This window comes from Xiphophorus hellerii, chromosome 11 (assembly GCF_003331165.1).
Source record: "Xiphophorus hellerii strain 12219 chromosome 11, Xiphophorus_hellerii-4.1, whole genome shotgun sequence".
NCBI lineage: Eukaryota > Metazoa > Chordata > Actinopteri > Cyprinodontiformes > Poeciliidae > Xiphophorus > Xiphophorus hellerii.
The window spans coordinates 6,832,504-6,858,334 of record NC_045682.1 but is presented as its reverse complement, the minus strand read 5'-3'; the positions used below and the strand labels follow the sequence as shown (position 1 = coordinate 6,858,334).

General features: G+C 39.0%; 2 protein-coding genes across 5 annotated transcripts in view; one reads left to right on the top strand and one right to left on the bottom strand.

The window, feature by feature from the left end:
- Window positions 1–5,882, top strand: part of mcama (melanoma cell adhesion molecule a) — a 62,934-nt gene extending 57,052 nt beyond the window's left edge. For 2 of the 4 annotated variants that reach the window (XM_032576168.1, XM_032576171.1), the window contains 4 exons: window positions 829–864; window positions 4,029–4,158; window positions 4,812–4,941; window positions 5,700–5,882. In XM_032576168.1, coding sequence (XP_032432059.1) covers window positions 829–864; window positions 4,029–4,158; window positions 4,812–4,941; window positions 5,700–5,702 — 299 coding nt within the window. In that variant the 3' untranslated portion in view covers window positions 5,703–5,882. The remainder of the gene's footprint in view (window positions 1–828; window positions 865–4,028; window positions 4,159–4,811; window positions 4,942–5,699) is intronic. The other 2 variants (XM_032576169.1, XM_032576170.1) reach the window with 2 other exon arrangements.
- Window positions 5,883–8,851: 2,969 nt separating this feature from the next.
- LOC116728232 (E3 ubiquitin-protein ligase CBL-like) overlaps window positions 8,852–25,831 on the bottom strand; it is a 35,111-nt gene continuing 18,131 nt past the window's right edge. Inside the window, exons 7-15 of the mRNA XM_032576164.1 lie at window positions 23,920–24,007; window positions 23,640–23,771; window positions 22,606–22,818; window positions 22,434–22,535; window positions 20,627–20,901; window positions 19,893–20,060; window positions 17,128–17,231; window positions 15,905–16,090; window positions 8,852–14,572 (exon numbers count right to left, since the gene is read on the bottom strand). Of these exons, the coding sequence (XP_032432055.1) occupies window positions 14,220–14,572; window positions 15,905–16,090; window positions 17,128–17,231; window positions 19,893–20,060; window positions 20,627–20,901; window positions 22,434–22,535; window positions 22,606–22,818; window positions 23,640–23,771; window positions 23,920–24,007 (1,621 nt within the window). The 3' untranslated portion in view covers window positions 8,852–14,219. The remainder of the gene's footprint in view (window positions 14,573–15,904; window positions 16,091–17,127; window positions 17,232–19,892; window positions 20,061–20,626; window positions 20,902–22,433; window positions 22,536–22,605; window positions 22,819–23,639; window positions 23,772–23,919; window positions 24,008–25,831) is intronic.

Sequence of the window (25,831 nt, the reverse complement as noted above, 5' to 3'; positions counted from 1 at the left end):
GTTGGGGCTCATATCAATATATACAAAAGTTGGAAATAGCTAACTTAGAAAACACCCATACCTTCTCCTTTCTAATGTGTTTGTTGGTTTGATCAAATCTTTGACTTGGCCTGAATTCACACCTCATGATTTATTCCACGTCTACATGTTAAGGTTGTCAAAGTCCAGCTAGCAAAGCTGACCTACTTCCCTCTCCCTTGCTATTTTTTCTTTAATTTAAACTTTTTAGTAGGCCCTGAAATGTGACACCCTTGAACCTTGATATCTACATGTAGTGTTGACAGTAGAAGCAAATAACTGTGTGCATTTTTAAAATATATATATATGTCATGTGCACATTTAGATTTATATTGACAACTTAACAGCTAAAAGCAATTCTATCAGCAGAGAGCAGTTTTTTTTGCCCTCCAGCAGGGAGCCGGGGCGGGAGCTTGATCAGGCAACGTCACGCTGCAATGCATCATGGGCGTCACTGTCAAGTTGGATTTGGACATGCTTAAACTTCTCTAAGTTTAAAATAAAGCAATGCAAAAACAATTCTTTTTACACTTGCTTATGGCGTGTTCACTGATCAGAAACTGATACGATTTTTCAGTTTCTCAGCAGGCCAAGACGAAAACCGACCAATTCTGGTCACCAGCCGAATTCTTGTTGCATCTTTAATAACAACCGGCTGATAAATGACCACAGTTTGCTCTGTAACCAAATGTTTAACACAGTAAATGCAGGTTTGCACTGATCTTAAGGGATGTGTGTGTTTATGTGTTGGATTAATGTTGGTGGACGTGAACTTCTTCCCACTCTGAGTGTTGTTTTACTCGTCCACAGTTCCCAGGGTCACCCGCACCGCTCCCTTCTCTCCCGGTAAGACGATTACCGCCCTGCCGTCTCTAACGTTGCAGCTTTCCAGCTCAAACGCTTTCCTCTCAATGTTCACGCTTTTCACCAACATACGTATGTGACAATGCAGGCCTGCAGTAGGCCATGCATTATTTACAGGCATTCCACCCCATGACTGTCTCTAGCTCGCTGGCAGATCTTTGGGTTAGCCCTTGGCAGTTATTGAATATTCTGTTTGATTTTTAGCTTTAAAAAAAAAAATAAAAAATCATAACGCCAGCAAATCCCTGATACTCGGATCAAACGCGCTGCAGCTGTAAAATATTATTTGTTTATCCCAGAATTTTTTTAAGTAAACAAAAATCCGCAATGTGGAAAAAAAACTAGCTAGACATTAATCCTGTTTTATGGTAGGTTTAACATACCGGGTTAATTTACACTTCACCTTTGAGGGGGTAGCAATTATCAGGCAGTTTTCTGACTTAATCTGGGCTGTTAGCTCGTATCGTTAAATCTTTGCAGGACTCTGAGGGGAAACACGGAGTCTGAAATAAAAACAACAGAGGGGAAAAGCTGTGAAATCTGGTCCAAAATGTTCCCAAACAACTTTTTACAGCTTTTCTTTTTGTTTACGGCCATTCTAAACGAATGCCGTCAGAATAAGTTACGTCATCAACACTTGGTGCAATAAAAAAGGTTAAATGTTTTTCTCACTTTTTATTGAGTCAGTACATTTAAAGACCAATCCTGTTTCATTGGAAGGCAGCTGTTGAGTTAGTTAAAAACGGATGGAGTCCATTTTTGACTCCATCGGTGAAGTGAGGCACAGATTCTAGCAGAAATACATTTTGAGTTTTTTTTCCCTGTTAGGTTTCACTAGAACAGTTCGTGGAGTCTGCACAGAGCGATTCAAGTGGAGCTACTTGCTGCATTACTGATTTTGTCGCTTTCAAAATCGTTTCTCTCGGCATAAAACTTCTTTAGAAAGTCTGTTGCTAAATTGCAGCTGCACCAATCGGTTCATATTTAACTTGCAGACATGCAGTTTGGTTTTATTTGCAGAATATCAAAGATGGAAGCTTCTCCTGTTTTAGATGGGTGAAAAAAAAAATCATGTTTATATTGACCCTGGAAAACCTGGACAGAGAAACACATGAACTCTTTAGATTGTTCTGCAGGAGTAGCTTGGAGATAAAAAAAAAAAATGTTTTCAAATGTATTTGGTTTTTGTAAGGTTTTATGAAAATCTGTGACGGAGTATTAAGGCCAGACTAAGAATCTTTTTTAAAAAAAAAAAACGAGAATAAAGTCAGAATATGAAGACAATAAGGTCATAACAGCAGAATAAAGACTCAATATCACCAGAACAAAGTTGTGAAATTAATAGAAAAAAGTTGTTTCAATGAGAGCAAAGCTTCTTAATGATGATCTGATATTAATTTGGGATTCTTTCTTCTAAATAGGCGTTTTGATGTTGGTTTTAAAGCCCTGATACTGTTAATAATTTGATGCGTTTAAAGATCAAGTATTTATTCATAAAGCTGATACCAAGTATAGCCTCACAAGATGCTCAACATTCTTTATTTTAATTTATTATTTAATTATTTTGGTTGAATTTATCATAAAATGACTACTTCATTCTCTTAATATTATTATTTTCTTCTGATAATTTTCTTCTACTATTATTTTTACTTTGGCTTGCAACTTTTTTGGCGTATTACGACTTTATTCTGATCAAATTTTGACTTTATTTGCAAAATCTTTTTTTTTTTTTTTTCTTAGCCTAATACTCCGTTGCAAAAATGCAACATTCATTATAACATAAAGTTATTTAGCATTCTTTTCAAATTCAAAAATATTTTATTGATCCAGAAAGAAAATTAAATGTTGTTGCAACTCGTAAAATGACGGATGTGCGCATGCTTTTAAACTGAATAAACCAAAAACGTGAAAATATTTTACTCTTTGGAAAATTGGGCTCAGTTAATGGCTGACCTTTCTTACTGAAGGGTTTTCAAGTTTGGTTACTTTTTGACCTTTCTGGGGGGGAATTTTATTTTCAAGTTTCCAAACAAATTTCCTTCCAAGACAGAACAATATTGTTCAATCTTTAAGTTTGGCTGAAAACACAGAAGAAAAGTCAACATTTGCATATCTGTTTTGTTTGAAATAGAGATTTTGCAATATTGCAACACTGGGCCTTACAGGGTTAAACATGAGGGGTGTCCAAAGCATGGCCCGGGGGCCATTTGCGGCCCTCTGACTGACTTGGCGCGGCACTTGACCACAACTAAACGATGGCATAAATTCGGTGATATAGATGCAGAACTCTGCTTGTTTTGTTAAAATGTTGTGTGTTTAGTTTATTTTTGAACAGGCAAATATGAAAAATAAGGTTTTTTTTAAAAAACAAAACTCTGTGAGTACTTTCAGTTTGACGTGTTTCACTGCTGTTCTTCTTCATCTGCTCCATGTTTGTCTGCTTGCTCCATCTGCTCCGTCGTCTCTGGTGATCCTCGCTCTGCTCTGAAATGTTTCTGTGATCATCTGGATTGTTTTTCTGCACGTTTTCTGCCTTGACTGCATGATGAGAGTCCCTGCCTGATCTCAGAGTGGGAACGTTGTAGCGACGCCCCTGCAGAACCGACTTACTTCTGGTTAATTGGTTAATAATGACCTTTTTCACATAACTTTTTTTCTTTATTCAAAACGAAAAATCATTTAAAACCGAAAGCTGGGACATTTAATCTGTAAGAGAACGTAACTTTTTTTTTTTTTAACAGCACTGTAGATCGTGTCTAATGGTTGCTATGGAGATCTAAGGTACTAACTTTCTGCTCTTTGTGGCAGTTTTTCAACATGTCAGCAACATGTGGGGGTGGCACTCTAAGCTCCACACAGTCCTTCACGTTCTGTCATCTGCAGGGACTTCTAGCTTTTTAAAGTCTTGTGCACCAGCGTGAACCTTCACATAAAGAAACCAAATGAACAAAACAACAAACTATCACATAAGACGCATTAGAAAACATCTTTTTTCTGAAACTTTGAGTGGTAAATATGCACATTTGGTCTGAATTTTGTTGTAAAAAAAAAAACAAAAAACAAACCTGACCCATTTGTGATTATTTAGGCAAGCAAATAAAATCTGAACAGAAACCTTGACAGCGGATGTCTGCTTCTGTGTGCAGTTGAAGGCAGCGGGGTGATCATAGTGGTGATCATACTGTGTTTGCTGCTTCTCGCCTTCCTGGGAAGCGTCGTCTACTTCCTGCATAAGAAGGGAAAGATCCCCTGTGGACGTTCAGGAAAGCAGGAGATGTGAGTACCGTCTCGTCCTCTACTCGTTCTGCTGCACAAGATCTTCATTCGCATCTTTATTTTTCTGCATAGAACCCTCAAAAATGGCATCTGTTGGCAAAAGCAAGACATTTTTGAGTGTGAGCTAAAGTTGAGCAGCCATTCCCAATTCGCATGCAGATGCACAAAATAGATCCCAGCTGTATTTACACACTTATTTGGCTCTTACCGTTACAAAGGTAAGAGCTTTAAACCACCCACTTTTAAAGTAGAGAAACAAAGTGTTAACTCAGTTTGGCCTTTCAGAGTTGGTGTTTTCCAACTGAATCACTCAAAATTCCACAGCACATCTACATGTGGATGCTTGTCATAGTCAAGCTAGCATAGCTGACCTACTTCCCTCTCCTTCGCTTTTTTTTTTTATGAAAAGTTTTTCCTGACATTGTTTTTTAGTTGTCATAGTTTTGACAAATATTAGCAAAGCACTGTAGCCCTTTTTTCCTTTTATATACTACGCGTACATTTAAGATTTGGCGCGTCATGTTGACAACTTGGCCGCTAAAACCAATGACAGTCGTTGTCGGTGAGCAGTTCTTTTGGACTGTTGTGCGTGTGATGTCATGCTTCGACGCGCCTACAGCACCAGTTCATAACGACTGTGTTCTTCCGGGCAGCACCAAAGAGAAGCCCACCAAAGACGACATCGTTGTGGAGATGAAGAACAGTCCAAAGAATGAGGACGCTGTGCTGCTGAAAGCCGTGAACGGAGAGAAGAAGGGTCCCAATGACCAGGTAACTGTCGTGGTGAGTGAATACACCTGCAGAAAGAGAGAAAAAGCAAAACCCAGAAACCATAGCAACAAACACCTGCATAAGTAGCAATAAAAACAACGTCACTGAAAATTACATGAGAAAATCAGAGTTTTAATAAGGTAAAGGTATGATTTTTTTTCCTTCTTGTAAATGTACAACTTTTCAGCATTAGAGGATATTTTTAAGTGTTGCCACATTATTTTCTAGATATAAAACTTTATTAGAAATTGCGTTGGGTTTATTTCAAATGAACACAGAGACGGAAAAGGAGCAGGAAAAGGTTTCAGGGGGAAGGAGACACGAGTAGACGAGTGAGAAAAGGACAGAGAATACAAGTCAACAGAACCCAGAAACCATAGCAACAATCAACATAGCATCATCATCATCACTGACAATGGCATGTTTCAAGTTAATACAAGTAAATAGGATTTTTAATATTGTAAATTTATGCTTTTAATCATGAAAAACTCATTTTGTTCTTGCTAGTTTACCACTTTTCAACCTGCAAGAACGTTGGAAGTGTTTGATTGTAAATAAATCACTTCCAACACTTCAGTAAAAATGCTTTTTAGCTTTTTAGTGGAAATGTACTCCACTGTTGCCTCTTTCTTTCTTTCTCTGATCAACAATCCGTCGTGAAAATGTGCTTCTGAGTGAAAGCTGTGGTTTTAAATGCTTGGGATCTCATCTGAGTCTTGACCTCTCCTGAATGATTTGAGTAAATCTCACCTTCTCGTCTGTCTGTGCAGTAAACATCCTGAAGGTCGTGCGGAGCCGCAGCGGGTCGCAGTATCCGGACGGAGGCTCTGGAGCGGAGGAGACCCGGGACACTGACCTCCTCTCTGTCTGGACGCTCCCTCCCTCTTCCTCTCTTCATTTTTTGTTCTCAGCAGTATTCAGCAGGTTCTCCCAGGATCACACACACACACACACACGCACCAACACACGCACACACACACACACACGCCCACAAACAGAACACACACTTCCCAGGTGTGTTTGTACAGATTTGTACCTTCTGAATGAGTCTTTGCTTCAGCATTCAGTTCTGTCATTAGTTTCCAGCTCTTTGCTGTTGTTTAGTGTTTGTACGGTGGTGAATCATCCTTCTTTTTTTTTTTTATGAAAGTGTAAATATTATATATATTTTGTTATTTAAGATATTTTGACTCAGATTTCCATTTCACAGCAGCGTCTGGCTCGTGTGCATGTTTTCTATGGTTTTTATTTTAGCGTCCAGGTGAGATTTGATGCAGGACTTGATGGAGACCAAACGTTGTAAAAACTCGTCCTACATTCGACCAAAACAGTTTATTTTAATTTCTGCCGGTGATTATTTCACCGGCGGCCATCTTTACCAAACTGCTGTCTCGTTCTTGTACTGTTTGTAAATATGCTTAGTTTAGAGACCTGCTAGACCTCCTGAAGCTCAAACAGGTCAAAGTTACACATCTGCTGTGCCTGTTTTTTCTTTTTTTTTTTTTACATCAAACACTGAATTTATTTTATTATTTTGAAACTGTTTTTCTCTGTGTTGCCACTGATTGGTCAGAGCCTGAAGGTCCCCACGTGTTTCTGCATGTTTCATACCGCGACAGTTTGGACTGACGACGCTTTTACACAGAGATCAGCGTGATAGAGCACAGGAAGGTTCATGGTTTTCTTTATCTGAAGTGTTTGGAAACAAAAAAATTATTTTTATTTTTATAAAATCCATCTTAAATAGTTATATGTTTCAGCTTAAATGTTTCTATCATAATTCATTTAATTGGCTTAATTTAAATTTAGAAAAATTCATCTAATTTTGACAAATTTAAATGCAATCCAAATTTATAACATTAAAGAGAAAAATCTGACCCTACCACAAGATGGGTTTTTTTTTGTTTGTTTATTTTTATTTTTTTAAATATTATTTACAGATTTAAGGTTTGGATTTCTAAATTTTTTATTTGATATATTTCATAAAACAAGCAAGGAAAGATTTAAGATAAAACAGGTAAAAAAACCCCAAAAACTTCTTGTGTTCGTTATTCAGTGACCATTTGGTTTCTTTTTTTAATTTTCATTTCTTAGCTCACAGCTTCATGTTTCAGGAAAGCGGTCGTGCCGCTCTGCGAGTCGGAGGTAATTATAGTGGATGGAGCCACAAACTGGGGTTTTAATCTAAAACAGGCAAAGAAAACATGCAAGAAATACTGCTGGGGTCCTTCTAGAGGCTGGCGTTGTGAATATCTCTCACTGTGTATTTTATTGTGAAAGGGTTCTTTTGTTACCGAGAGTGCTACACTGCCCTGATGACTTGCAACACTTAAATTCGTAGGGAAGTATTTTCAGTTTTTAATTTCTCATGTCCCGCTGAGCGACGAGAAGCGATGCCGTCGGTGTTGAACAGATTTCTGGTTGAATCTGCGAATCTTTATTTGTTCAGTGGTGAGAAAACAGAGTTGGAAACTGATTATCTTTTCTACATGTGCGTAAATTAAGTGCTCAACATGTGATTCTTTTGATGCTTGTTTTTTTTTTACAAGATGCCAAATAAAAGTTCCACCTAAAGAAAAGGCCTTGACTTGTTTCTGCAGAGGTTTCGAGAGTGTTGTGTGTGTGTGTGTGTGTGTGTGTAGAAGTGAGCGCTTCCAAACCGCTGTCAGCGCAAACTGGGAAGCGCTCCGAACGGTAGCTCAGATTTCCTTCCTGGACAGAAAACACATCTGCAAAGAATTTAAAGCTGCAAAACAAGCGTTGAGTTCAGGCGCTCGGCGCAGAGCCTGCAGGCCTCCAGGTGACGACGGCTCAATAACGACCGAGATGAAGCAGCTCGGAGGGTTTAAAGGCATGAAACGGTTCAGATCGGGTTTTGTTTTACATTTTCTGCTCAGATAACGACATCCCGGTAGCTTACGGACTTGTGAGGGGAAAGGAAACGTTCAGCTTCTGTTTAATAAACTGAATGATGTTTGGTTCTGATTCAGGTGACAGAAGGCCGACTTTGTAACTGTCTTTATGGGACTCTGAAGGTTCAGATCTGAGTCAGTCACTGTACCCAGATTTCAGGCCTGATCATTAGTTTCTAGCTGTAGTAACTGAAGCTGCATGCCGACTCTGGATCGTTCCTCTTTAGGTCCAAAGAGAAAATCAGCAGGACAAATACTAGTCCACAGCAGATACTGTTAGATCATTTTGGTACTATGTCGTTTTTTTTATGGAAGTATGAAGTAGGTTTTCTGTAGATTTTACTTTTGTCCTGGAATAATGTCATTAAATTTATACAAGTGGTTTTTTAGATATTGTTTTGCCTTTTAAGTATGAAACAGTTTATTTCCATTCATTTCAGTGTAGACGGCCACCACTGTTAGTTAAATAATGAATTTAAGAGCTGGGCAAGAACAAATAACCCTTAGTTAAAATTGTTTTCACCATCTGTTATGAATAGCCTTTTACATTCTGTCCATTAATATCAATCAATCACAGAAATTTCAAGTTACTCAAATGTACTTTATCCTAGTTACTAACCTTGCTTCCTTATCAACTGAAGCTAAAGTTGACTTTTTATCCTTTTTCTCTGTATTGAGGGTAGAACTGTGTTCCATTACCATGGCAACATTCTCAAAAAAGTTACCAAAATAAAAGCATATAACCTCAGAGGTAGTTACAATAAACAGAGGTAACATACTCAGTTGGTCTTTACAATTAATATCCCAAAGCAGAAAATGTTTTTTTTTTTTGTTTTTTTTTTTTACATTCTTTTTATTATTTTATAACCTAAAAATAGAAATAAATGAACGGACTGGAATTTAGAATTTCCTATTAGTCCCTGAACGCACCATTTTCCAGGTTTGCGATGAGGCAAAACAAAAGAAGCACACATTAAATATCTGTTGAACAAACCACACGCACCAAAAGGTTAAAGAAAAATACAGTTTAATTAAAAATCTTAATGGCTTAGGCATGAAAACATGGCGGCACAATGAATGCAGAAGATATTAAAAAGACAATAAATAAAATCGTATCTATACAGGTAATAAAGCGACGAGTTTTTAGTAGGCAAGTTCCATTTGACGAAGGCCAGTTAACTGGGTAAACCAACACACACAGTCACAGAGAGACGTCAGCAGACCGGAACCGACACCGAGTCACTGATGGTTCTGCTCTCAGAGTTCAGATGTGGAGTGAAACGACAACAAGAGGGGGAGAGGAGAGTCCAGACAAACATGGAGCGATTCGCCCAGTTCTGCGACTGACAGGAGGCACAATAATTCACCTTCTCCCACTAAAACCAGTTTAAACTTCAGTGTAGAGAAAAGGACACTTCAGCCACCCTCTACTTACACAATTTTATATCAGGAAGTATTTTTACCAAGGATTTCAGAACATTTAGCCTACAAATTTTATTTACTGATGTATTTATCCTGCAGAATTCATAAAAAAAAGAAGCCTAATGACAAATAAATCAGTTTTTCTTTAATAAATGAAAATTGAATTTTGCATCCTCTGGTTTTCTTTGTCCGACATCATCATTGATGACAGCTTTGACAAGAAACTGAACAAAATCCATACGGGTCTAAATACTTTTACACGGCAGATAAAAGAGGCTGAGAACAGTAGCTGCGTTTCCGTTACAAGTATACGCAAAATACTGTTGGTGTTCTGCTAATATCAAAAAAACCTAATTTCGCTGTTGCTGTGTTTCCATTAAAGAAACACAATTAAAATCACACGTGAATAAGCTTGTTCACGTGATAAAAAAAAAAAAAAAAACATCCATCGTACTCCGACGGCTTCCTCTTGTCTTCTTCGTCTTTTCTGCCAGTAGTAACATCTGGTTGCTGATCACATGACTAGTGTGACGAGAAAAAAGGGTCTCCATTTCAAATATGAGGAACACATTCATTTTGATACGGTGAGAATCCATAAATTCTTGACCGAAAAACGTCAGTTTTTTTTAAATTGGCGTACTTCCATTTAGCAAATGTATTTTTTGTATTCCAATTAATTACATGGTCGATGGAAACGCAGCTACTGTGTTGTAATTTTTCCCATTTAAATGCCTTCTTGGTACCAACATTCTCTTTTTACACCTTTGTCCTTTTATATTACTTTGCAGTGGGAAAAAGTATATTTTGACCTTTTAAAATCTCTAAAACAGTTTTAAATCTGACTCACAGATTTGCAAAATTTAAACGTAAAACCTGCATTCTTCCCAACGACCAGCAGGGGTCACAAGAAAACATCCTCAGTCAGTTTCTGGTTGATATTAAATCTAATTTTACTAACCATGGCGTGAGTTCAGTAAAACAGACTGGAAACCGGGACTTTTCTTCTTCACAAAAAAAATAAAATAAAATAAAATGCGTGACGTTTGTGCTCTGGCGCCACCTAGAAATCTTCAGATCCCAGTGGCTCAATTTATACTAGAGGATTCACACACCTGAGAACAAGTTCAAAGCTTTTTCAATCAGTTCTTCTCCACCTTAATGCTTAATAAAGATGCTACTATGGCATTTAAAAAAATAATATACAATAGAAGTAAATTTAAATCTTTTTTCAAGTTATTTTTTTTCTAAACCTTTCAGTTGAACAATTTTTAAATTCACAAAAAAAGAAAAGAATAAATAAACAATAAGTTGTTGATCTGAGCCACTACCCATGAAGCCTTTGCAGACGACACACGTCTGCTCCAAACAGGAAGAAAGGATGAAGCCACAACGAAACGTAAATATGGTCTTAAATATGTAAAACTTGGAAGTTGGGCAAAAAAAAAAAAAGTCAATATTGCAGAAACATTTTGGAATGCTCCTTCCTACAATCTAGTTCAAAACAACAAAGCGTAATGAAACATTTGCACATTCATGTGGAATGACTTAAAGTCCGAGCGGATGGTGACGGGTGAGATCACATTAAAACCAGGGCTGCACAAAATGCTGCAGATTTATTATTACTGCAGTGTCTCTGCAGAACTGCTATAGATGTTAGCGAATCATTTAAACAACCTGCATTCAGGCTTTTAATGCTACTTGGACGTCTGGTGGCTCTAGTTATTCAATGCAGCATAAAAACAAGGACTGCAAGGACGTTTTGATGCTGAAACAGCAGCAACTCCTTTAACAAACCCTTGTTGTTCAGACAGAAATGACACCATCTGAGGATTTTGTTTGCTAAAATCTGAACACAGAGCAGAAAAACAAAAGCTATTGTATTTACCACAGATCACATCATGTTTTTTGTTTTTTTTTAAATAGTTGATGACAATGCAAAAACAAAATGTTACCAAGTATTTTTGGTCTAGTTTGTACTGCAAATATCTTAGTATTATGTCATTTCAACTGTGTAACTTTTCAGCCAGATGTAAGGGCTTGTTTTAAGTAAATAAGTATTTAATACTGATTTAGAAAATTGCTTGTTCCACCGGCAGATTGTGTCACTTATAACAAGACATTTTCCAATGTTATAAGTGAAATAATCTGCCAGTGGGAGAAGCAATTTGATCTACTTTCAAGAATTATTGACTTAAACTCCTGTATCTTGCCGAAAAGTTTGTTAGTTTTGTCTTATTTCAGGCGTAGTGAGACATTTGAAGTAGAAACTAGACCAAAAATACTTGGTAAGATTTTCTGCTTTTGCAGTAAATTTGAATCGAATTCAAAATGCAGAATCGAATGCAGCTGCTGAAAGGCCTACAAAGCAAAGTACAGATGCACTGGTTGGTCCGTCTGAAGTGGAAGTCAAGTCTATTCCCCTCGATCTGCCCCGGTCAGTCTTCTGCACGTCCAACACTAAAGATTCTGGTCAAATTGCTAGTTGCTACAGTCTCTCAATGCGGAGCGCTGAAGTCACAAAGCTGAAAACATCCTTTTCCAATAAGTTTCATTTGCACACGATTAACTGGAACCAAATTGAAAGCCGGACTTTTCAACGAGTCACATCAGAAGAGAGAGAAAACATGCTAGCATCAACCTGGCTTAGTGTTGAGCTGGATGCTAACTTGTAGGAACACTATAATGATGCTGATTTGATTCTTTTTACGTGACAAACGTGAAGTGAACGTGTCTGATGTCATTAAAAGGTACTTAGAGAAACTTTTAGGACAGGAAAGGATCATTTTCCCTGCAAGGTGAACGTTGGGTGACTGCTGTGTAAGTCGAGTCAGACACAGGTTTGCAAATAAATGATAAAGTTGTGGTGATTTTAGGGGAGATTAGCTTAATTAATCCATGTTGGAGATGTAGTGCTTTTTTTTTTTTTTACTAACCTTCACAGGGTTTCAAGACAGATCCATGGCACAAATTTAACTTTAATAGAGTATTGGACTAGATATGGGATCGTCCTTCCTTTTAAATGACTGACTGGGGAATCCTTGACGTCATGGAGAACTACTGTTAGCTCCGTCTCTCCATTTTCACTCTGTAGAGAGAGTGGGAGCTTCTCTGTGGACATTTGTGGGTCGCTCACATGTGGGAGCCAGTTTCTTGGGAACTGGGTGATGTGAATGGAAGGTTGTGATCTGTTGCCTGCGAAGTGGAAATGGACGAATGTTCGAACATCAGTCAGGAACGCATCCAGGTTTCTAATCTGTCCAGAATCTGCTCGGGGACTCGGAGCCCGGTGAGGTAGATCAGTCGGGGACAGGACGTTTAGGTAGGAGCGGACCTGTATTATTATTCTAGGAAGTGTTTGACATAAAGCAGCTGGAACGGAAACCATTTGAAGCAGACCTGCAGGATGTAAAGGCCAGCTCTGCCTCTTTATTTACTTTAAAAAGACCTGCAGGATCTGGACGACAAATCAGGGAGATTTTCACGCAGCAGGTCTTGAGGCTGAATTCTGATTTTTCATTTTTATTTTTTTACTGAAATCCGATTTATTTTTTCTGCGCGGTCGTTCATGCTACTAATTAAATGCGGCCGCAATAAGTTTTCTGTGTGAACAGCGAGCCACGCGCGCACACATACTGATCTAAATCTGCTCTTGCTTAATTTTGTTTTGTGCACTTATCTTGTTTGTTGAAGCACTTTGCGATTTTTATCTTGGTTTTACTTACTTATGTCACACAGCTGCGCTCTGTTTGCAGCAGTAATAATGGCCGCCGTCTATCGATCGATTTGAAAGTTCTTCAGAGTCGGCCGCATCGTCACGAGAACATAACAAGAACACAGCTCTGGATGTGAGGTTGGAACTAAAAGTGGGTGGCTGTGATGTGATGCGCTTCGTTGACACGGACGGCGTTCATAATTTCATAATTATAATTTTCAGCCGTTGTTTACGTCCAGATTTACAGCATCTGCCGTCTTCTGGTGCAGAATTATGGTGTTAAAGTTGAATAAGATGACTGTTCCTACTGCTGACGCTTTGAAAAATATTGGATATAATTTAGTCCCACATATATGTGGAACAAATCTGATTTATCTTGGGGTGAAAAGAATTGTGCCGTTCAGACTTCCACGAGAAAGTCGGATATTGTAAAAAATAAATAAATAAAATAAAGTTGGATTTGAGTCATATTTTCCTGCTTTGTGAACGCAGACATCGACACAGCGGTGCTGCTCGTCGACTCTTCTACTAGTTGCCACTCCAAACAACTTGATAATCGGGGATTCACTTTTCCTAGACTTCCCTGCCTCCACCGTTGGCAATGAGTCAAACCTGAATGTAGAGACGCTGTTGCCCAATTTTCCACAAAATAAACTGGAAAATGTTAGAAAAACATAATTAAAATGGAATTAATTTCCGCTATTGTTAGTTCTACACACAGTACGACATGTGAGGAGAGTACTTAAAGATGAAAGTACTTGCTGACCCAGAAGGTGATGGGAAATGGAACCACAACCCTGCAGCATTAGCACGCCACAGACTTCTACTCACTAATTTCTGATTAGTTACAGATTTGCACAGCACAGTTTGCGGAGAAGCAGCGAAACTGAACATGATGAAAGTTTGGCTTCACAAAGCTCCTTTTGCACATTTCAGATCATTTAAGCGGAAAGAGATGAACCAATCAGCTGATGGGGAATCCAGTTCCTTCCATTTCCAGCTGGGGGCGGCGTAGAGTAACTGTTGAGGCTTCAGGATCCGTCACAAAAAAAACCCCCAAAAAAACACAATCCTGTTTTCACACCTAAAATCCTTTTAGAAAAGCAAATAATACCTGACGCAGTTGATTACAATTAACTTTGGATGTTTTTCCTCAGATCTGGTGTTTTCCCGTGGAAAAGTGCTCGGTAAATGCTATCCACAATAATGGCGCAAAGCGGAGACAGGAGGCAGGACCTGAGTGACTATGTGGCGATGTGGGTCGTGGAGGGGACGGAGACGAACTCACGCAGGATGTTTTTGGCCGTCTCCAGGTTGTTCTGGGCGATCATCAGCGCTTTCTGGATGTCCTGCATGGAGTAGCCTTGGGATATCAGACATTCGATCTCACCGTTCAGGGCCTGGTTGCCAGCGGTGACGGTGGCAGCAGCGGCAGGCGGCAGAGGGGGAGGGAGAGGAGGAGGCGGCGAGGCTGACGATGGGCCGGGGAGTTCGGGCAGCGGAGCGGAAAGGTCGCGGTTGAAAGGTCGAGGGCAGCGGTCGGAGTTGGCTCTGCGTGGGAGGGGCCGGGGCGGCCGGTCCGACTCGGCAAACGCTTCTGGAAAACCCAGAAAAATCAGTTCAGGAAACAACGACATGGCAATTTACGGAAGCCGAACGCGGACATTTTCCCACAGATACTTTTCCTGATGGTTTCATCAGGACAACGAGTTAATCAGGTTGGTTTGTGTGCTAAACCTCATTCCAGCCGTCACATGCCGTTATGGCCTGTTATAAAACAAAACGTTTAAAATGATTATTTAGTTTGATTTTTCACATCAAAGGTCTTACTCAATGATTAGCAAGTTTATAGAAATAAAACACAGCTTTCTTTAAATGTAATTTTATTGTTAAGTTTGCTTCAGTTCTTTTAAACATTATCATTTGATGTTATGAAATCCATCAAATTCTATTCGTATTAAAACTAATATATTTGATTACTATAGTTAAATTGCAATACTGTTTAGAAATTAAAACTACAATGTTGTAATTCATTTTTAAATGAAGTGGTTTTGCTATTATGAGATATTTTACTTGAGTCACTTTAAGCCTTTAATTATTACCAACAATAATTATTATTATTTTTTATTTTTTTTACAATAAAAACAAGATTGTTGAGCTTTTTATGACGAGTCTACTCTGTGGAGCAGAATCAAGTAGCTTGTGTGTTTTTAAAACATTTGGGAAGCTCAAATCTATTTTTTAGAATCAGTATTTTTTGGAAACAGAAAATCTAACTACACTGGGAAAACATGGATGAAAAACTTCTCAGAAAGCTCAGGATTTTCTCCTGGTCTTAGATTTCTATAATACAGTTATTGTACAAATAATAAATAAATACCAAGTCCAGGGAAACTGCAGAGCATTAAAGTAACTTTCAAAGAAAACTTGATCCGTATGAGAACCTGGTCCTGAATGTTTACTTTCCTCCAGCAGAGGGCGCTGCTTGCCGAGGTTCACAGCGGCCCGTATACACAAGAAAAAACACTCAGCACGCACACAGTTATATTCTCAAAGTTACTCAGCGACTTTCTGAATGTGTTTGTTGATAACCTGCTGCATTTAAGTGTGAAGATGGAGGAGCTCAGAGTGACTGAAAGGTTGAAAAAAAGAAAAAGAAAAACAAGCCAATGTTGTTGAATCATGACTTTTTAAAAAAAAGGATTGGACTTTGCTGAAGATAAAAATGCTGAAAGCCAAATAAACCAAATGCGTTGAACTAATACCAGAGAGTAGTTTTAAAATTAAATTCCTAATTTCTGGGGGGTTTTCTTACTACTCTAAATAATATAACCATGTGTTTTCTGAGGTGTGTGAGACTGAAACCAGTTCAGAACCAGTTCAGAACCAGTCCATTTACCAGTCAGACCCTGGGGCTGACTGGACGTACCGGCTTCTACTGAAGCATCCATGCTGAGTGAGCTGAAGGCTGCGGAGGGACAGCTGATTTCAGACAGGATCCGTCGGGTGAGGGCGGGGGGTGCCACAGGGCGGGGTCGGTCGAACTCGTAGATGTCCTCCACTTCGCTGTCTTCCTTTTTGTCCTGGGAGGCCACAGCTTGAAGCTGGTCGGGTTCTGAAAGACACAAACAACGCGTTAATGATCAGCTTAAGAGAAAAGGCAGTCTGGAACTAGGAGATGCACAGCTGCATTATCCTAAACAACCTTAAAAACACCAAGTGGACATACACTGTCCACAGTTATCAGGCAAGTTTTTTAAGATTATTCTATTAATTACTAACTCCAGTGCTCTGTTAATCCAAAATAAACCTCAAACATGAATGTTTAAAGGGTACCTAATATGCAAAATTCTCATTTTGCATGTTTGAATCCTTCGATTTGGTTCTACAGTGCTTCTAAAAAACAACCCAAGCTCTTAAAAAAAACAACCAAACGGTTTTGGGCAGTGAGTTGATCTTTTCTGGGGTCTGGAAAATGGGTTGTTTCAAAAACTACCCATTAAGTCACATTCGACAGGCATTGCCCCGTTACCTAGCAACACCAGCGGAGTTCCAATCCGTTTGGTCAGCTGGTTTTACCTCTGTATGCGCTGTACAATGGCTGCTGGAATAGACAAGTTTTTAGTTGTTGACTTACCAGCCTCCTGCACAATCATTCTTGTTGATTGTGCAGGAGGCTCCACTTCTGCTTTTCAAAGATGTACGATTGTACAATTGCGCATCTGTTTGCAGTCATTTTCTGTAAATGAGTGTGAGTGTAAACGTTGATTTGGGGGCGTGGCCAGCAGCAGCTAATTTGGATTTAAATTAGTTTAAATCCAATTTAATTTATCAATTTAAATTAGGATTTAAATTGATAAAGGCCCTAAAACGCTCACTCTTGGGAGATAGAAAATCTGCCAAAAATGCCAAAATACTCACTTGCCTAATAATAGTACACAGAGTATAAGCACATATTTGTTATATTTAAATAATGACTGTCACAATGAGGAAAGTGTGATTATTAAAGTCATAACATCAATTTTGAGTTTTGTTATAAAGAGCTCTACTGACGCTGCTGTGCAGATCAGTTACTCTTAATGCACTCCAGCAAAGATGGCTTCCCATAAATATTTATCAAAGCGCTTGTGAAAGTGAACTGAAGCAGGTTACCCAGATCAGAGGCCTGCGTTGTGTCAGAGGAGCCGGCCTGACTCTGGATGTTGAACATGGATTCGTACACTTGAGGGTCATCAGAGTCGTCGTCGCCCCCCTCACTGCCAGAAAAACACACATATGGGAAATAAGAAAAAAAAAAACAACAACATAAAAACACGGCTTGAGGCAATTTGCCAGGGGATTTAAGTAGAATTATTTCAAATTTATAATTTTTTAAACATAACAAAAAGGGTATTTTTTTTAAACCAGTCCTGTAATAAAGACTTTAATTTACCCACTTTGCTTTAAATATTTAGTTTCTCTTATTGGATCCACCAATCTCTGTAAATAGGAAGCAGTCAACTTGTCATTAAACTCTAGGTAAAATTCAACAGTTTTTTATTTATTTACTTCTTTTTAGCAAAACCCAGTTTAATTCTTATTTTTATATGCTTATTTATGGTAATTGTACCTAGACCCAATAGGTGGATTTTCAGACAGTTGATGTTTTACATGGGAAATAAAATACCATCTGCTGAAACCTGGTGGTAAAACTGAAATAGCATTAACATCAGTTATGTTACTGTGTAGATTAGTAAACTTTACAACACCTCAACCTTATCCTTACACACTTCTGTAATCCTTCACAATGGTCTGATTTTGTTCATAAATCACATCTACTTGTATTTTTCCACCTCATTTAGGAGCATCTCCAACCAACCATCTTCTCTTCCTGCGGTTAGACACGACTTTCAATCACACAGAGATTGTAAACATGCATGGCTTCCTTGTCTTTATTTTTCATATTTAAATGCGGAGTGTCAAGGAAGGAGTCTGGCATTCCCTTATGTGTGCTTAATTCCATGTTTCATTCAAATTTATTTGCACATGTGTAGCTTTCTTAAATGATCTGATGCAAAAACAAATAAAAAAAAAGCACAAACACAACAAAAAGTTTAAAACAGTTGAGCAAGAAGTGCAGCTTTGTCAATCTAGGCCTCGTTAACGGAGAAATGTCTGTTCTTCTCATGATCAACAGAAACATTCTACACTCCTTCAGACTTTCATCAAAGGGGCAAGCTGTTCTCCAGCTGCATTCATCTTCAAAACCTCTGCATCTTCTTCATCTTCTTTAAATTATTTAAGAAGGGGGTTCACTGGGTTCAGGGGGGTTTAAATGTAGCCGGGGCGGTGGAGCCCCCTGCTGCTCATAATGTGTAGCACATGTCAACTTTTTAATGTATTCAGAAACCAATGAACTCAACCAGTGAGTCAGTTTATCCATCTTGTACGTTGATTAATTATGTAGACATATAATAAATGTTAAATGACAAAAAAAAGTCAAATTAAAGGATACAAGTATAAGAAACACTGGTTTTATTTTTACTTTCCCAACCAAAAGAGGTTGAGAAAGTTTCTCTAATAATATGTGGCCTCCATTATGACTCTGAATGCGTTGACAGAAGCATCTACAACCCAGATTAGCTGGATGAAGTTCATCAGCGAGGCAACAACAGGACCAGTTGTGTTAAAAATTCTTGTTTCTCTCACTGACCTCACAGAAGAAGAGCAGCTGAGATCTAAGTTTGTTCTCTATCAAAACATCGACATGGACAAATTTGTTCGTGTAAAAAAAAAATTAAAAAAATTGAAACTGAAAGTGAAAACTAAGCCCCAAACAACTTCTTTTGTTGATAAACTGTTTCTATGCATATTTTGACATTTTTATGTACATTTGTTTAGTTTTGAAACATTTTGCCTAAAACCCATCTTTTGTTGAACAGTGCAGTTGAATTTTTCCATTGTTTACAGCAGCATAGCTTGGTACAGCCACACGTCACTCTCTCCACATTTGGATATTAAACATCTCACTCAGACACACGCCACCTGGTGGCAAGTCAGGAGTTGCATTAGCGAACGTGGCTGCCATAAGTCTCCTCTGAGACAGAAAAAAGTCGCAATATTTCTACTTAATCACTTCTTTAATGAAAAGTCGATTAATCACGATTAATTTGAAAAGTCGCTAAATATAGTAACAAAGTCACTAAATTGGCAACAGTGCTTCTTTCATCCTGACCGCAGCTCCACTCGATCCTCTCCCGCTCATCATCACACGTAGCCACGCCCCTCAGTGTATCTTGGCCCCGCCCACTTTGTTAGAATTTTTCCAATTTTGTCGGGGGGCGGGCTTTTGTTTTCTCAGGAGGGTTAGTTACACTTCAAATAAATGCGTCTTTTATTGTTGTAATGTAATTGTACAGTGAACATCTTTCCTTTGAATGTGTAAATATACTTTACTGTTCTTCTTTTGTTTGCTTTAGTTTTAAATGTATTTTCTTTGTATATAAAGCCATCATTTGTTAATTATTTTACTACACTATGCTCAATAAAGTCAAAGTCAACTCAACCTCGTCATCGCTCTGAAGCAGGATTTTCTCCTCTAAATCGACTCAAATAAATAGAATGTCTAAAATTCTCAGAATAATCTGGAGAGACTTTTTACACATCTTGTACCAGAAAAGTTGTCCTGCGACAGACTGGCGACCTGTCCAGGGTGACCCCGCCTCTTGCCCGGAACGTTAGCTGGAGATAGACACCAGCAGCCCTCTGACCCCACTAGGGATAAGGGTGTTAGAAAATGGATGGATGTACCAGAAGAGCCAACAGATCTGTCACTCTCTATACCTTCTAGTTGCAGAGGGATCTGCTTGGTGATGTCTGCTTGGTGATGCAGAGCCCTGAAATGTAACCTGGTTTGACTAACCGGCCCTCTTGTTTACCTGACGTCGTTGTGGTTGTTTGTCTGGGCAGGAGGGGGGGGCACCAAGGAGCCCGCGATGACCCAGGGGGCGCCAGAGACCGGCAAGGAGGTGGGACTCATGTACTCGTTCTCCTCACCGTCTGACGATGGCTTTTCTCCAGCTGAGGCCGTCGATGAAGGCAGAGACCTTCACAAATGGAAACCAAGGATTATCAATGCATTCAGCGTTCTCACTACTGTGCCTCATAACTGCTTAAAAATAAAACAGAATGGCGTGGAGAAAAAAAAACAGCAGATAAAACAGGAAACGTCACCTCACCAGTTTGGCAGTGTTTCAGATATTTAAAACAAAAAACTCATCAACAATCATCTATCGATATGAAACAATTATATTGTGATACATTTTTTCAGGCATAAGTTTTATGGTTTTCTTTAAAAACCTCCCTTCCTCCACTGGGCTTCATATAAAATATAGAAACTTTAGCAGACAGGAATTCTCACAACTGTTTTGCAAGGAACAGCAATTTTTCTAGTTTTTAATGAGACTTACAAATACATATTTTAAACTACGGTGATGAAACTGCAGTAGAGCTGAACTGCTGTTAAATAATTTCTGTTTCGTCCTTTCTACAGTTTTCCAAGAATATTTTATTAAAGTCCAGCTCTAAATATGACCTCCAGGGGGAGCCAAAGTGGAGAAAAAACTCGTTCAAATCCTGGTTTTGTGTTCAAGTCATGAGCAGAGCTGCATACCTGGCGGTCAGGCAGTAGATGGCGTTGGTGGCTGCCTGGGGCCTGGTGCCCTCCCCGTTGGTGCCGCTGCTCTGGGGCAGGGAGGCCTTGGTGGCGGGCCGAGGAACCATGTAGTTGGCCGCCCAGGCGGGCTGGTCAGGGGTGGAGGGGAGCGGTCTCCTCTGCAGCCTGGGGTCCTGGACGGGGACCGAGGGTCGCTCTGGAGGGGGCGGAGGGGGAAGCTCCCTCACAGCAGGGGGGGGAGGTAGAGGCTTGTCTCTGTGAGTGACCGCAACCTGGGATGTAAACACAAGACGATGCTGGAGTTATAAACACGCAGGAGACGTGGAGACGCAGGAATGTAAACGGGTTCAGTCCATTTACAAATACAACAATATAAACAACATTTCTGTTATTTCACACCAGACTATCACTATATTCATGGTTCTGATCCTTACAAGAGCATCATATTAAAGAAAGGAATCACTAAAACTTTCACTTATTTCTGTAAATTAATTCAGAAAGTTAAATAGTTTTATTGCGGAGGGATATATTTCAAGTCTTATACTGCAAGATAACTTACATCATTATGAATAGCAAATAAAACCCCCAAATTATGCTAGTCTAAAAGTTTGGTTTTACAAACTCAACTATGAGGCTTTTAAAGAATGTTATGAATTAAATTTAAAACCTTTATCACGAGAGAAATGTATAAAAGAGAATTGCATATTTTATATTGTATTAGTTTCAAGAGTTTTTGCACAAAATGCATGTAACATCATATGAATCGCCAACACACGTGAGAGCCAGAAGCAAAGATGAACGTTGTGCAATAAATTTACACTTTCTGAGGAAAGTGTAAATTTTTACGCAAAAAAGCTAGCAAGGTAGCTAGCAACGGTATCTTAGCAGCTACAACCGGCTCAGGTCACAGGACAGAATGAGAACGTCTATATAAGACTCAAATGCTTGCTTGAAAATATTTAAATGTTTGTGATGACTTTTTTAAATTACTATGATTACCTTATTTAAGATCAACTTGCATTTCTTTTATGAATTTAAGACATGCTCATGCAATGCTCATGCATTGTAGATACATGAACATTTTTTAAGGACGTGCAGACACCGTATGGATACAAGTAAAAAGGGATTTTCTGTAATGAAATGTTACAATTAATGCTGCTGTCCAGCAGAGTTACTCACATAAAATATTGTTGCTAAAGGTCTCTGTTCACAGACAGATGTATACAAAAAGACTAATAGAAAGTTGAGAGGAAGGAAAGATCAGCTGGAGTGGTTTCAATCCTTTGAAGCCACTGCTGAACCAAATATTAACATCTGAAATATCTCACTGGTGTTCTCTTTTGTGTAAAAAAAAAAAAAAAAAAAAAAAGTGTTTATTTTTTCTCCATTTAGTAGATATACTCTGTGATTAGTTATTTAATTGATTTAGGACATTTTTCCAATAAATACAGTAAGGACGCTTCATTTCTTCACTCTTTGATCAAAGATGTGCAACATAGTTTTTTCTCAGAATCTTTAAAGGGAAAAATAAAAAGAACTTTCCTTTCATGTTCAGAATTTTGCATGTTTGTGGGGAGATTTATTTGGGATGTGTAGTCAAATCCTGCGGATAAATTTCATGAATAACAACAGTCCCTCTTGTGTTTCTTACTTCCTGGTAGAGCTTCAGCCACAGGGCAGCAGCACAAAGGTCAGCTTCACCAAACATTTTACTTTGTGCTGTGTTTACATAGCTCTGACTGAGCTGTCAGTAGGAACCATCCACAGGCCGACCAGTCAACCGGGGTTCTGCATGGAAACGCACCTTGGCTGTGGCGCCCTGACTCAGCGCAGACCTCTGCTGCAGCAAGTCCAGCCGTGGAGGCACCGGAGGCAGCTGAGACACCGGAGACGCCGGACGTTCCACCTTTAAATTCACAGAGACGGTTTTAGAGATCCACCATGACAGCAGAGAGAACCTGAGCTGCAGGCCGTACCTTACTACTGCAGGCCAGCCTGCTCATGACCAGATGCTGGTCCTCCAGACGGTCGTCCTCTTCCTCATCGTTTGCTGCTGCTTCGGCTCGGCTGGAGCTCTGGAAGCCGGCGAAGGAAGCCCCGCTGGCCTTGGGGTGGAAGGGGTCCACCACGATGGGCTCCGTGCCTTTGATCTCGCAGCGGCAGAATGGGCAGCCTTGACCCTCTGACTCCTGCAAAGGTTCTCAATCAAACCCAAACACACAATAAAGCTGCTAATGCTCTAAATAAGATGGATTACTTTGATTCTTCACAAAAAATCTAGAAGATAAAGAAAAAAACCTCCCTTTATTTAATTAAAATATTCCCAGAGGGCTAAAAAATACAGAGGAACATTCATATCAGAAAACAACAAGATAATTGGTATGGTATGTAAATATAGCACATTATTTATTCCAAAAAGAAAAAGGAAAAACAGTAGGTGCAATTTGTCGTTCAGGTTAAACCTTCAGTCAGTTTTAGGCCTTAGTGGTGCATCTAAACAGTTCAATATGTAAAAAAACTTAGTCCTTTCTGCTTGACCTATCAGTACAGTGTAGGGCTGACCTATTTATTTTTGGACTAACTGATTAATAACTGGGTAACAAAAGTTGCTTAAGTTTAGAGAATTAACCAGATGAAGGTAAGCACCAACTGGTCCTGTGTGTGAACTGTAATTCGTCAAAATAAGAAATGGTTTTCAGATTATTTTTTTTTTTTTCAAAAACAGAAAATATTTAGTTACCTTCTTCAGCATTTACTGTTATAAAATGTAGGGAAAACCATTTATTTCACCATGGTGGATATCTGATAATTTGCAGAAAACAGCACCCGCTACCTTAATCTAATAAAACATAACGTGATCTTTACTGCTTTATGGTAATCAACTGGAAGGAAAAACAACCTGAATCCGACACAACTGGATATTGATTCCTACCAGGAGGAAAACTAACAATCAGATTATCAGTGCATACCGATGTAGTCAAAGTTTACACAGTGGAGTCGACGTCCTCACCTGCCAGGCGGTCAAACAGGAAGTGCACATCAGGTGTCTGCAGGGCTCAATCTTCACATCTTTGTCGTTTTCGGCGCAAATCTTGCAGAGCTGGAAGGTGGAGCCCATCTCACAGTACAGCTCGTACTGCTCCTGCAGGGACCATGACCAGAAAATCACCAGTAAAACGTCCTGTTCAACACTCACAAGGCTTCTGTGTGATGACCATAAAGCTAATAGCTTTATCTCTGCAGGATGACGAATGCCTGAATGTACTTTAGTAGTGAGAAACAAACCAAACCTGAGTAACTTTGATGTGGTCCTGAGGAGAAGGCTCACACAGCCCCGTCAGGTCTGGGTTCTGCGCACGGCCGTCTGGGAAAAGATAGCTAGAAAACCACAACCGCAAGCGTTAACACCAACAGAATCACACAGGTGCTATTCTAATTCCACATCCACCGAATCTCACTCAGGAACATTTTCCTTACTTCTGTTAAAAATTAAACTCCATCAAACATTCATGTTCATCCATGCTGTCATCCAGTACTATGTTTTCCAGTCACATAGTGCCATTTTAGAGCACAGACAAGTTACTACTTTACCTTCAGTTTCAGAAATTTGACTTTGTAATTTAAAACCTTGAAATCGGGCCCCTGTCTCTAAAAATACCCTTCAGAAAGTCGCACAATTTTTTTCTCTACTTCACATAAAATTGAAACAAAACACATTAAAGTTGGTGGCATGGTCTTAAATAGTTAAAAGAATGAACACTTTAGCAAGTTTTAAGAATTCAGACAGTCGTTCGGGTCATTAAAGACAGTGCAGACGCACATCCTCTTATTGTGGCATCTGAGGAGGAAGCGGTACGCCATGCTTACGAATTGTGAAAGACGAACGAAACCAAAAATGACAGGATTGAGAGAGTTTAGAGACATTACTGCTGCACAAAGACAGATCTGCATCACAGGGAGATATTTACTTCATTAAGTGAGACACTTCAGGGTAAAAAAAACGTACTAAGAGGGGAGGCTTCTGATGCATCGTTGTGCAGAAGCATATTCTTCTTTCTGGCTACTAACTGATGGACTGAGGGTTGCAGCAGTCAGTAATGGCCCAGAGTGAAGCCACAGCCAATAGAAAAAATATCAATTATTAATCTGTTGTAAAAGGTTAATATTTACACTTGCATGTGAAAATGGCTGAAAACAGATGCTCAAATATGTGCTTGCTGATTTCTTACATTCAGAAGGTTTTATATATATATATATATATATATATATATATATATATATATATATATATATATATATATATATATATATAAATATACAGTACAGACCAAAAGTTTGGACACACCGTTCTAATTCAATGGGTTTTCTTTATTTTCATGACTATTTATAAGGCAAGAAATCCCACTTATTAACCTGACAGGGCACCTATGAAGTGAAAACCATTTCAGGTGACTACCTCTTGAAGCTCATCAAGAAAATGCAGAGTGTGTGCAAAGCAGTGATCACAGCAAAAGGTTGCTACTTTGAAGAAACTAGAATATAAGGGCTATTTTCAGTTGTTTTACACTTTTTTGTTTAGTGCATATTTCCACATGTGTTATTCATAGTTTTGATGCCTTCAGTGTGAATCTACAATGTCAATAGTCATGAAAATAAAGGAAACTCATTGCATTAAAAGGTGTGTCCAAACTTTTGGTCTGTACTGTATATATATATTTATATTCAGAAGGTTTTTGAAATGGCTCATTTTCCAGACACCAAGAAACATAAATTTATTGCCAGCAAAAAGGGTTTGGCTGTTCCAGTTTCTCAGAAGAGACGACCATGGCTACAAAAATGCACCATAATAAAAACATATTTAATGTTAAAAATTTTTATGTTTTTAGAAGCAGTATAAACTCCAATGGTAATATAAAAACGTGCAATAAGTAAATTTTACACATTAAAAAAAATATCTCTGGGGGCATGCTGTGGTGGCGTAGGGCGTAGCGCGACCCATATTTGGAGGCCTTGAGTCCTCGACGCGGCCGTCGCGGGTTCGACTCCCGGACCCGACGACATTTGCCGCATGTCTTACCCCCTCTCCTTCCCTGTTTCCTGTCAGCCTACTATCACATAAGGGACACTAGAGCCCACAAAAAAGACCCCTGGAGGGGTAAAAAAAAAAAAAAAAAAAAATCTCTGGAGGATTTGGCATAATGT